General features: G+C 46.6%; 1 protein-coding gene across 2 annotated transcripts in view; it reads right to left on the bottom strand.

Moving 5' to 3' along the window:
- Window positions 1–9,917: 9,917 nt before the first annotated feature.
- Window positions 9,918–12,626, bottom strand: part of G3bp1 (G3BP stress granule assembly factor 1) — a 26,049-nt gene continuing 23,340 nt past the window's right edge. For both annotated transcript variants that reach the window (XM_005350042.2, XM_026780612.1), the window contains exons 9-12: window positions 12,383–12,494; window positions 12,110–12,238; window positions 11,624–11,733; window positions 9,918–10,969 (exon numbers count right to left, since the gene is read on the bottom strand). In XM_005350042.2, the coding sequence (XP_005350099.1) occupies window positions 10,760–10,969; window positions 11,624–11,733; window positions 12,110–12,238; window positions 12,383–12,494 (561 nt within the window). In that variant the 3' untranslated portion in view covers window positions 9,918–10,759. The remainder of the gene's footprint in view (window positions 10,970–11,623; window positions 11,734–12,109; window positions 12,239–12,382; window positions 12,495–12,626) is intronic.

Genomic DNA, 12,626 nt, shown 5'->3' on the forward strand with positions numbered 1-12,626 from the left:
AGAGTGTATCCTCTTCAGGGCTCCAAGAGTCAGAGCCTTTTCCCAGTCAGACTGGAAGCCCGGTTCAGAATGATGAACACCACGCTAGAAGCTATCGGTATCTATTTCAGGAACAGCTTCAGCACTTTCCACCCACCCTTTACTCTGCCCAGGCAGGTGAGGCTGGATTTTCCCAGGCTGTTTCTTGGATTGGTAAGTGGCCAATAAGTCTCTGAGTGGGTGAATGACTTCTACCCATTGAGTCAACTGGAAAAAGATGCCTCCACCCAAGCAAGCAGGAAGCACATTCTTTAAATAGAATATGGATTCTGTTTTTCTACTTCAGCAGTCTGAAGCGAGAGCCACTTTCTTTTTATCTAGTTCTAAGAAACAGTAGCAACAGTCTATGACAAGAGAGGAGAGAATGTGCCTTGCTTTACTGGCTCAACCGTGAGAACTCTGTCTGTGCGAGGAAAACATGCATCCTGGCAAGGGTTTAGTCTGCTGGACTCTGACATCCCAGTAACAGAGAGGACATCCTTGAGTGGGTCAAAATCCCCAGAGAAATGAAGAACTCTCCGTTGGAAGAGTGCTTGCCTGGTGTGTGGACTGGCGAAAAGGGGAGACAGACAAAGGGTGAGTGATGGACAACAGTGTAGGTTTTTATCGGAGAGAAGCCTTCAAAGGAGGGGTCTAGTATAAGAGGCTGGGGTACTTACAGAGAAGAAGGGAAGGGAGCTCACCCGACACCCTCTGGAAGCTCTCTCAACCCACCCATAGTCTCCCTAAGCAGTGTGACTCCAAAGCCTAGAGCACCTTTAACACCCAGTCAAGATGAAGCACCCACAGCACACGGTGAGTCATAAGAGTCAAAGGTAACTAGCCCAAGACAAAGCCCGACAGAGGGTGTCCAGGCCTGGTCCCACAGAGGATAGGGAACTGAGGTTTAAGACTGGCTGGTGTCCATTTATCTCTTCCATGTATGTGTTTTTTAACCTTCAACAAATTATTTCACTTTCCATGATCTTGAAAAAACCTTAACTTTCCAAACTGTTGATGAGCATAACATTGAAGAAATTAAATGATCAATGTTTTGTTATTAAAAGAATATAGATGAGTTATTGCACTAAAATGCATCTGAGAGCTACAGATCAAAAGTATGGATGTCTGTTTAAGTACATCTCAGTATACAAATGTTTAACATCCTAGTTATCTCTCAAATGCTGGTGGATATCATCTTTTACTAGATTAGAGATCAAAGATCTTGATCAAAAGCCAATGTTCCACGGTGGTAGCATATGCCTTTAATCCCAGCACTCAGGAGGCAGAGGCAGGTGGATCTCTGTGGATCTGAGGACATTCTGGTCTACAGTTGAGTTCCAAGACCCCTAGGGCTACACAGAGAAACCCTGTCTTGAAAAACAAACAAAAAAGCCAATGTTTACTCTTCTTTGTCTCAAAATGTAGTCACAAACATCATAAACCCACTAAGGCATCTTCAAGGTTAATAATCTACTACTAAGGCTTGATACACAGGGGACTTAGCTGAGGTGAAGCCACTGAGTGGCTACTCAAGTTTGAAGACAAAAGAGGAGTGAGCCCGAGAGCAGATGAGAATCTGCTGTTTGGGGGATAGGACCACGTTCCTTACTTATGGTCTTGCAGAGGGTGGAAGCCTTGTGTCAAGAAAGTTTAGACTTGGCCGGAGTGGAAGAGTTGGGATAAGAGCTTTCCGAAGCCTAGAATTCCTTTACCATCTGTTCAAGGTGAAGAAGAAGGAAAGGCACAGGAGCCAAAGATAAGCATCGTCTCTAAGGGCTGGCCTTGAAATTGAGCGGGGTGAGCCCTGGTGTGAGTGTGAATAATTCGGGGGGGTGGGGTGCAGGGACCAGAGGCACCTCGCTCTTGGGGTGCTCAAGGGTTCTGAGCCCAAATCATGAGACTATGTCCATGGCAACCATTTACCATTTGGTGTCTCATCCACCCGTTAAGCAGCTAAATGGCTCTCCCCTGTGGGACAGCTGCCCAGCTACTTCTCCCAGCAGGTGTTTGAGGGAAAAAGGACCCATCTTCAGATAAGCGCCAACTGAAACAGAAATACTGATCAATGTTCCAGAAAAGAAGGGGTGTCCAGTAGATCTTCTCTCTCATCCCAGGTTTAGAAATGAAAAGGAAAATGGAATTAGAAGAGAAGACATATAGTCAAATCCCCCCTCAGCTCAAAACAAGAACCCTAAGCACTAAATAGATGCTTGTCTCTGGATCCCCTTGTTCTTGGACTAACTGTCCAGTAGACAACTTGATGTGCACAAAACCCCAGGCGGTCCATTTTCCTGTTCAAGGTCTCTTCTTTACCCCCAGCTCATGATACATGAACCTGCTTTGTCTTGATCTCGGAAGCACGCGAAGTAGTCACTGGGAGCCCACATCCTAAAGGTCATCAGTTCATCCCATTAAATGCTAAGGGTTTAGGCCAAAAAAGGCCCTGTAGCTAGACAGGAACTTAAGAGTCAGGCTTCTTCATTTATTTTGTGGTGTGTGTGTGTTTGTGTGTTTGTGTGTTTGTGTATGTGTGTGTGGAGAGAGAGATGAGAGGTTCTGTACCCAGCTTCTATGTGGTTCTGAGGATCCAAACTCAGGTCCTTATGCTTGTACAACAAGCACTTTATTGACTGAGCCAGTCCCAGCCCTGAAAGCTATGATTCTGTGTGGAGCGCACCATGAACACTGACTGAAAAAGGTTTTTCCATACGTCATGCATGCTGCTGACAGTGAAGCTCTGTGTTCTGTGCCCCCTGCCCCACTGTGACTCGGGATTGAACCCACAGTCTGTGGCATGCAAGACTAGTGCTCGACTGCCGAACCACATCCTTGGCGGTATACTGAAGGTGTTTCTAGAGCCGAGTTTGTGGTCCAGACATCATCTCGTTGTTGGTCTAACTGAAGGGCAGACCTGGAGGAAAGAGTCCAACATGTAGTTCTCATTCTTAGCTGCATCTAAAGAAATCACTTCCCAACCTAGAGAAGATTTATTCCAGACACAAAATCAGACAAGGAGAAAAATGGTATGAAGGAGAAAACACAGACAGGAACCAGGTGCTGCGACACCATCACAGGTGCAAATGCACAAAGCGACACGGTTTTTCCTCAGGAATTTGCTTCCTTCCCATGACCAATCGAGGAGGGGTATTTCGAGGGAGCGGTTCAGAGTATCTCCCTCAGGAGATAATGTCCCCAGGCCTTAGCGTGGGGGGCAGGGGATGACAGAAGCAGTTGGGTAGGTTAACGTTCTCCATGTTAGATGCATTTCTACCTCACATGAAAAGGCACTGTGCTCTCAGCACGCCGGTTTAGCCAGAGTAATATCAATGGAGCTAAAAGTTGGATGAGATAAATTGCACAACATTTTAAACCCATCCAATATCATGTCATAATGATTCCATCTTCCGATGATGGAGCCATGATAATATCATCACTAACAAGTTCAAATGAGATGAATGAGCTAGACTCCCAAGGGGCTCATCTTGCTTCTTTCTCATGCTGGACACACATACAATGCCTACTGCATGCTGGCATGCATACTCCTGATAACAGAGGGCTAAGGGGCATGTTCTCTTCCCTCCCTCCCCCCATTTAAGCAACCAGAGTTCTGCTTACAAGATATAGCAGGGGCCTCAGTAGCCTCGAAAAGAAAAAAAAACTTGAAAAACTGGACAAGATATATGTCTTCCATTGCCATAGGCTAGGAATAAACAAAATGAATCAGAGTGGCCGAGACAGCAGCTGTGGCGGTGCATGACTATACTCCCAGCACACGGAGGTAGAAACAGAAAGATCTAACCCTGAGCTACATACGGAGTTCTAGTCCTGCCAGAGCTAAACAGCAGAACCCTGTCTCAAAAGCGAAGTGGTCAAGACAAAACCGTAACTACTTTGAAGCCCTCTTGTGTTTGTCAGGATCAACCTGGTGATAGCTCTGCTGGGATCCACGCAAGAACTTGACAGTTCTACCCAAAGGGTGGCAGTAAAAAAAAAAAAAAAATGAAATGACTGTTCAAACGAGCCATGGGGCTTCCAAACCAGATTGGACTGGCTTCCAACATGCCTGGGTGGTTGCACCACTGGAGCGATGCTGCGTTTGCCTTATCTCAGGCTTGGTAAGTTCTTGAGTCTCATCTGGATTTCAGATAAAATTCACTAATTTGAGATGAGCTAGCTTCTGCCAAGGGGAGCAATGTGCCACTTCAGTCTCTCCCAAATCTTGCCAAAGCAAATGAGTTCCTGTGGACCTGGGAGTCACCTCCAAAGGACTGCCCTTTGTCATCGATAGTTCATCCAGCTAAGTATTTGCACAGAACTAACCTGTCGTAAAAGTTCCCTGGCTTGGTTTTTAGATAGAACGATCTCCCGATGACTCCTTGGGTGACTTTTTTCCCCCTTTTCCCCTCCCCAGAAAAGTTAGCTTCCAACTGAAATGTGGCCCAGTGCACAGGGAGAAAGGTTAGCCCCTTAAAACAGGCAGGGGATGCTCCTTGGAGGTCAAGACCGACTCCCCAGGCATTTCAGTCCTAGAACAGAAGAGCATCTTGCCATCCTTCCTATCACAGTACCAGCGTGGATGTGGGGTCCACTAGAGGTAAGGTGCCTGTAGTTGTCTAAGTCCAAAGGATGCAAGAGTCATTCTTAGCTGGGCACTGTGGGCTGAGCTCTAGAGTCCTTGATCACCCACAGTGGGAGAGGTTTCCACAAGGCACATAGCCAAAGCAGATTGCTGAGTAGCAGTCCCGGGGCATCTGATTGATTGACCTGGAAAATTGGGTCTGAATTACTCTCACGGAAGTTCCTCATCCTTTGCCAGAAGAGAATGTGACCATGTGTTTTCTATGGAAACTTCTTTGTACATATGTATAAACTAGGTATGGCCTTAAAGCTGCAGTTAAGGATCTGTCTGGCTCCCACCTTAAGCAGCGTGCTGAGCAACCGCTTCCTTAATGTACAATTTTTACTTCTTATTGGACTTTCAGCCTTGAACAGGCGATTCCCTCTGGCCCCTTCCCTTTTTTGCATGAAGTCATTAAAGTTATGACAGGGTTTGTTTTTGTTATTTTTGTTTCGTTTTGGTTCAAGGTTTTTTGGCTTGTAAAAAAATCTATTTCTGCAATTTAAAGATGGAATGTAAAATTTTCTGTGCTGTATATAAAAGTATATTTATTGAGCCATCCATAGACACATGTCCATGCCAATTCTAATGGAAAAAATTAAAGTTTTCTGAAATTTTCTGTGGTTAACTCCTAATTGTTAACTTCACACCAATCTTGTGAGAACTTCTGAAATCCTACAGTTACCCCCAGAAAAAAATCTGTGTATAACCTGAGAAGCATTTCACTAGGACTTCATATTGAGAAATAAGAACTCAGCTGGGCAGTGGTGGCGCACGCTCTTAATCCCAATACTCGGGAGGCAGAGGCAGGCGGATCTTTGTGAGTTCGAGGCGGCGGGGGGGGGGGGACTCATTTGTTTAGTCAAGAATATTTATTGGTAGATGCCATGGGGTGGGTAACAAAGGTGATTCACTCACAGATCCTGCCACCAAGGCTTACAGTCTATGGGGCCAGTGAGAGAGAGACGTGTGGGATACAAAGCCAGGGCTGTTTCAGAAAGATTAATCTAACGATGCAGTGAAGACCAGTGAAATCATGGATGTGGAGGAGTGCAGCGTCAAGTCTGTTGAGGTAGCATGGTGGGACTTATCGGAAGACTGGGTGCAGGGAGGAAGAAGGGAAACTGACCACGCCTTTCTAGCAGGGTGGAGCAGAGGTAGCGGGGCTTGTGAGAGGCCAGTTGTTCTGCAGGAATTAACGCCTAACATGAACTAGGGACATCCAGGAAGAATACTTAGACCAGGGGCTTCCCCCTCACACATAACCCCCTCCCCATATAGTCTCCCAAGAATATCCTTGGACGGAAACGTCAATCTGAAATAGACTGACTTCTAGTCACTGACTCATTTACCACTTAGGGACTTCAAGAATACAGGAATTAAACACCAGTTCTCTGTTCCTAAGAACTTAGTACAGTGGTAAAGCAGCTAATTCCAACTCCAGGCTGCACCATGGGCGAGTCCTCTAGGAAGAGGAAGACACAGCTCATGGGGATGAATGGGACAGGCCTGCAAACAGGGACAAATGAAATCAAAGGGAGAGGGGTGAGTCTGTTCACTTATGATTCTCAACAGTGAACTGGGTCAACAAAAACAGGTATAACAGAGATGGGACTGGAGACACAGTGCACGCTCAGGGAGAAGGCACAGGAGGCTGTGGACTCAGCATGTCCAGGAGAATGGTGGGGACTCTTGTCATCCCACATGCGGGAACCTTGCCCTACAAGTGAATCAATGAAAAGAACGACAGGCCATTGATACACAATGTGGCATGCACACAACCTAGCAGGAAGATAACAAGGCAGTGCTTTCAACGCAAAACACTGTTCCTGGGGACTGAGAGCACCAACATACCAAATACAGAATGCCAAAGGACTTCAGAGAGAGCGGCAGCCGATGTTTGGCTATTAAGGCATCATATTAGCAAGATTGGAGAAACTTTATTCTGTAAAGTACTTGACACGCAAACATGAGGACCCAAGTTCAAGCTGCAGAACACAGACGCTGGGACTTGGAATCCGTGCACTGGTGAGGCAGACAGATGGATCCCTTGAGCTCACTGGCCCCATGAGAGCAACAGGTTCCAGAAAAAAACAAGGTAGAGCCTGGTACAGTGGTAGACACCTTAAATCCACTGACTCTAGTCACGGACCCAGCCATCCCTTAGGGACTTCAATGTACACTTCCATGTCCAATGCCTCCATGTCCATCCACTCAGTCTCCTGAGTACTAGGATTGCAACCATGTGATAGGCAGTTAAAGAGGTGACTAAATCTATGTAGCATGTTCCAGAACAGCTAGGGCTACATAGTGAGACCATTCCCCCCACCCCCCCCACCCCAAAAAAGACTTCTGAGAACACTCAGGCTATCTTCTGGCTTCCACAGAAGCATACACACCACACACCTATACCCTTCCTCACCCTCCGGGCGGTGGTAGCACACGCCTTTAATCCCAGCACTCGGGAGGCAGAGGCAGGCGGATCTCTGAGTTCGAGACCAGCCTGGTCTACAAGAGCTAGTTCCAGGACAGGCTCCAAAACCACAGAGAAACCCTGTCTTAGAAAAAAAAAAAAATGCCGGGCGGTGGTGGCGCACGCCTTTAATCCCAGCACTCGGGAGGCAGAGGCAGGCGGATCTCTGTGAGTTCGAGACCAGCCTGGTCTACAAGAGCTAGTTCCAGGACAGGCTCCAAAACCACAGAGAAACCCTGTCTCGAAAAAAACCAAAAAAAAAAAAAAAACTTCCTGAGGAGAGTGGTGGGTGGGAACACTAGTTCTGTAAGCAATCAATGAGCTTACTTCCCAAAAGGAATGGAGGTGCTACGGTGCTGAGTGTCACCCCGACTCAGGTCTTTGCAGTGGCAATCCCACTCTGTAAATACTCAGTTTACAGGCACTCAGCTGGTTCAACACAACAGGCACTGCCCAGAACCCCGCCTGCTCATTCAACTGCTTCGTGCCATCTCTTCCCCTCGTTACTGTGTCATAATAAACAGGGTAAACCAGAAAGTTACATGGGTTCGCTTGGTTGTTTGTTGCTGTACTGTTCTTGAGACAGGCTCATGCTTTGAAATTGAGGCTGGTTTTGAACTTACAATTCTCTCACCTCCTGAACATGCCACAATTACAAGTATGTGGCACAGGCCCGTATTTTAACTATACTACTCCACAGCAGCAGCTGATTGGAGAACACAGGAGTACCACCTCGCCATGAAAGCAAATAAGTTTTGGTTAAGATTTACTTACTTCGCCTGGCGGTGGTGGCACATGCCTTTAATCCCAGCACTCGGGAGGCAGAGGCAGGCGGATCTCTGAGTTCGAGGCCAGCCTGGTCTAGAAGAGCTAGTTCCAGGACAGGAACCAAAAAGCTACGGAGAAACCCTGTCTCGAAAATTAAAAAAAAAAAAAAAAATATTACTTCTATCAGGGACTCTGGGATGGAGGGACGGATGTTCAGTGGTTAAGAGCATTTTACTGCTCTTTCAGGATAGAAGTTCTGTTTCCAGACCTATGCAGGAGGGTTCACTCACCTGTAACTCCAACTCCATCACCATCTTCAGGCTGCCTAAGTCATCTGCACACACATGGCAAATGTCTACAAACATGCACACATGAACATACAAAAGACTAAGACTTACTTGGCTAAAATATCCACCACGGGTCCAGATTAAGACCCCACTAGATAACAGAACTATTCACTGAGTCATCCCCACAGATTATGATCTGAGAAGGGTCAGCCATTTACAGAAAAATCTTGTGCTGTGACCATGAGCGCCTCTAAGCTCTGGGTTTTGGGCTTTATGTGGTGTCAGTATTAACAACCAGATTCTCAGCAGTGCAAACTGTGCTGCCAAATCCGGGGTCAGGGCTATGCCCTGTCAGCACACCCATCCCACTGCTGTGAAGTGGGGCTGAAGTAGTTCCTAACCCATCACAAGCAATTCAGGCATCCTGCCACACCCCTACACACGTAAGAGCACAGGCAAAGCACAGAGAGGTCATAGAGATCTACACTTCCAACTTTTCTGAGGCCCACGAGAACAGGGCTTCCTTCCATCTCTCAATCCCGCCACCATTCCCTGTACCCACAGGAGACTGATTTCTCAGATCCAGATCACCCTTGATCTCCAGAGAACGCGAGGGGCAGTGCCAGCATGCCTCACCTCACACGGCCAAACGTCAATCACCTCATTAAAACTCCCGGTTAAAACACAAGTTAGGCTAGGAAGAACTTCAAGTTCCTGAAACTTAGAGGGGCATCTTATAGGCAGGCTGGCATTTGAATGAATGCCTGTGGGTCCCTAGTACCGGAGACTACAGGTCTGTGCCAATGCACAGCTGCTTCAAGTTTTTTCAAAAGTAATTTGGGGTACCTTTTCTTTGGCTTGCCTGAAACAAATGACCCTATAAGTCATGTGACCTGGTTATCTCATGTATGGTGGTTGCCAATGTTCAGATCTGTGAGGTGCTCCGACCACACTCTCATTTTCATCTAAACTATCCGTGGTGACAAACCCATCACAACAGTTCTCAAAACAAACATTAGAAGGCTGGGGAGACAACTCTGGCTGAGGCGCAGTGTGCGAGTGTGAACCCTGACTCTAATGCCCAGAACCCAAAGACAAGTCAGGCATAGCCCGTCTGCAATCCTTGTGCTGACAGCAAGATGAGAAGCAAACAGGGATCCCTGGAAGCTTGTGGTGTATGGCTACTCAAACAGGGTGGAAAGCAAGGACTGGTACCCAATTTGTTCAGTTTGCTACAAGTAACCTGTGTGAATACAACACACCTACACACATACAAATAAACATTAAAAGTTAGATTTGACAATTTGGTTGTCCACACACTGAGGCTGCACACAGCACTCAACGCAACACTGTGTAGCAAGTTTTAGCAGTCTACATTGCCAGATAGTTTTCTTCCAGAAATATTTTAATAAAAATCGGCCTTTTCCAAGAAATACCCACTGCATGTCCAGAGAACTGTAACAAAATAGAAAATTTACCATATGGCTATGATTTAAAGAAAAAAAAAATGCAGACCCTGGGGCACGATAGCAAAGTCCGAAATTCAAGCCAAATCCTTCTGCTGGGCCCATGAGGAACCTGGATAGTCAGCAGAGTAGAGCGTGGCCCATCAGCCCCTGCCATCAGACGCCTCTCAGAAGCACCCTCCTCAAAAGCGGTCCAGTCTGAGGTGTGATTTTAGGATAAGGCAGAACAATGTTAACACGACACATACACGTGATCAAAAAAAGTCTACAGTTCCCCCACATAGTCTGAATCTGAAAACAAATCTAGAATCTTTATTACTTTTCTTTAAACAATTGCCGGGACCAGAATCAAAGACAAATAGAAGGCACAGTTTTGCTCGGTTATGTTATCGGATTTGGGGTTTGTTTTCTTGTGGGGATTTTGTCCTTTTTTTCCTTTTTCTTTCTTTTTTTTTTTTTTACAAATACAAATAAAACATGAAAAACTCTACCTCAAAATAATCTAACAGTTCAACAAAAATCCTTAGCTGTGGTCTAGACATTGACAGGCTACGTCACAACTTAAAATCCAATGGCAAAAACAGAGGTTTAGAACTGTTTGGTAATCACATGTCAAAAGAACAAGGTTCTGGAAACACCTTTTATTCAGTTAGCCACACCAGCAGGGACCCAGTGGCAGTTGCCAAAAGGTAATTTTTCCACACCAGACAGGAGACGTGACTCTTGACAGATAATATGGATCTTTCCTGCTTCCAAAATGTTTATCGAATCCTGTGTCTCCCAACAATGAAACATCCATTGTCAGTGAAAGCGAGATGCACTCCTGTGGGGAATGGCTGTTCAACTCCAGTCTTTATCTTCTGCGTGAGCAGGAAAAGAGTCTCCCCTCCTCTTCTTTAAAAACCTACTCCTCCTAAAGTATCGTTCCGGAAAACTGGAAGTGAAGGACTGAAAGGTCAGGGGAGGAAAGGAGAGTGGGGGGCACACACCATGAACACAAGCGAAATGAAAATTGTACAAACTCGAGCAGTTTATAGACTACTCCGAGACACCAAAGGCTGGTTGAAGAAATCACCACTCTGCAGGAGCCAGGGCTGTGTGCTGTGTGGAGATCGGGCCAAGCAATTCACTGCCTTGGAGTTGTGATCCCCCTGCCCACACCAAAGCCTGGTTTCTGCACCATGCCTCCGCGGGGAGGGCCTCTCATCCCACCACTTGGCCCACCACGGGGGCCTCCTGGTCCACGAAGACGGTTATCCCTGCGGTCGCCTTCCCTGGCAGCTCGAGTCTTCTTCTCCTCCACATTCAGACGGACCGTGCCTCGGAACATGATGGGCTGTGAGGAACAAGGAGAGCAGGCACTGAAACTCCTGACCGTGATTACTCAAAGTGACAGAGCCACCCCAAGGAGCAACCAGCTGTCAACCACTAGTCCTCACACACCTGCTTCTGCCAAACTTCATGTTACTAGTGCATGCGTATGGAGAGCTGTGCAGGAAGTGGAGAAGCCCGGAAATAGGAGCAACTAATGATACAAAGAAAGATGCTTCCACAGCTTTGGGATTCAAACCTTCTCACATACTGGGACAAAATACTGGTGCCTCTCAAGTAAAAACATGAAATGGAGTTAAAATTCCCAGAGAAAGCAGCTGAGGGATGAAAAAGTACAGCACTTGAAGAATGTGAGCAGGGCCTGATACGCAGGGAGCTAGAGCTGGACCCACAAAAAAAAAAAACTGGAAAGAAGTACAGCAAACACCACTCAGTCCAGCGAAATGGAGAGAGGTGTCTGTCACCCACAAGCACAATCGGCCTGTACAGTCAGAAACCTTGGAGTTACCAAGCTAGGTAACTCCAGTTCCAGGGGAGGTTTCCCCACTTTTCTCGCCTCTGAGGATACTGCCCATACCTGGTATGTATACAAACATGCAGGCGAAATGCATACACAAAACAAAAATCTTGAAACACTCATAGATGCAAATGTGCTTACCCTGTTGTTAAGGACCTTTTGAACAGGCTCAGAATCGTCAAACACAACAAAACCGAAGTTGGGTAACTTCCCGCCACTGTTAATGCGCAGCTCCACCACGTTCCCATAATCTGTAAGTGCAAAGAGCTCATAACTTCCTTGTGGACACCCAGCTTACCCACACTCAGTTTGACATGAATTTAAAATGTCACACTAAAATGCAAGAGAGTTTAAATGTCCCTAAGATGAATGCTTATAACCAAGATCTAAGTGTTTCAGGAGTTTGTGAACTTTTGGTTCTTGGAGAGAGGACCCAAGACAATGCATTATGTTCCACGTGTTCTTTATATACTCCACTGTGAAGGAATCCTATGTAACACTGTAGCATGCCTACAACTCATGACACTGAGGTCACGCTCAAGGGAAGAGCAGAACTCACTGTGGAAGCAGACCTGACATTATACCTCCGCTCCACTATGTGGCGCTGCATTGAGACTCAGCACTTACTTTGGAAAAAATCCTTCAGTTCCGACTTGTCAACCTCATGTGGCAGGTTCCCGATGAAGAGCTGGTGACTGTCAGGGTGCCTCACCATCCTTCGAGGTTCCACATCTCCTGCTTCCCCAGCCTCACGCACTTCAGAGACAAAGCAGACTCTCAGACTCTTCAGACAAGTTTCCCTCCACCCAAACAAAGTCTTTCCACTGCACAAACCAGGCCCAGAGAAGAAATCCTCATCTCAAAACCACTCCAAGCTAGACAAACTGTCAAAGCTCTTACTTGACCGGGGTCCCCTCTGAGGAGGGATATTGATCCGTTGCTCTCGAACTCTCTGGTCTCTCTGAGGCCTTTGTGGTAGATTCTGTGACTCAGGCTTAGATTCTGGGCGGGGCTAAAAAAGGTTACAGATTACCCTTCGTGGGAAGTAGCTTATGATCTTAATTTTCTCTTTAAAAAATCTAATCATGAGCCGGGCGGTGGTGGCGCACGCCTTTAATCCCAGCACTTGGGAGGCAGAGGCAGG

This window comes from Microtus ochrogaster, chromosome 7, assembly GCF_000317375.1.
Source record: "Microtus ochrogaster isolate Prairie Vole_2 chromosome 7, MicOch1.0, whole genome shotgun sequence".
In the NCBI taxonomy this organism is placed as follows: domain Eukaryota; kingdom Metazoa; phylum Chordata; class Mammalia; order Rodentia; family Cricetidae; genus Microtus; species Microtus ochrogaster.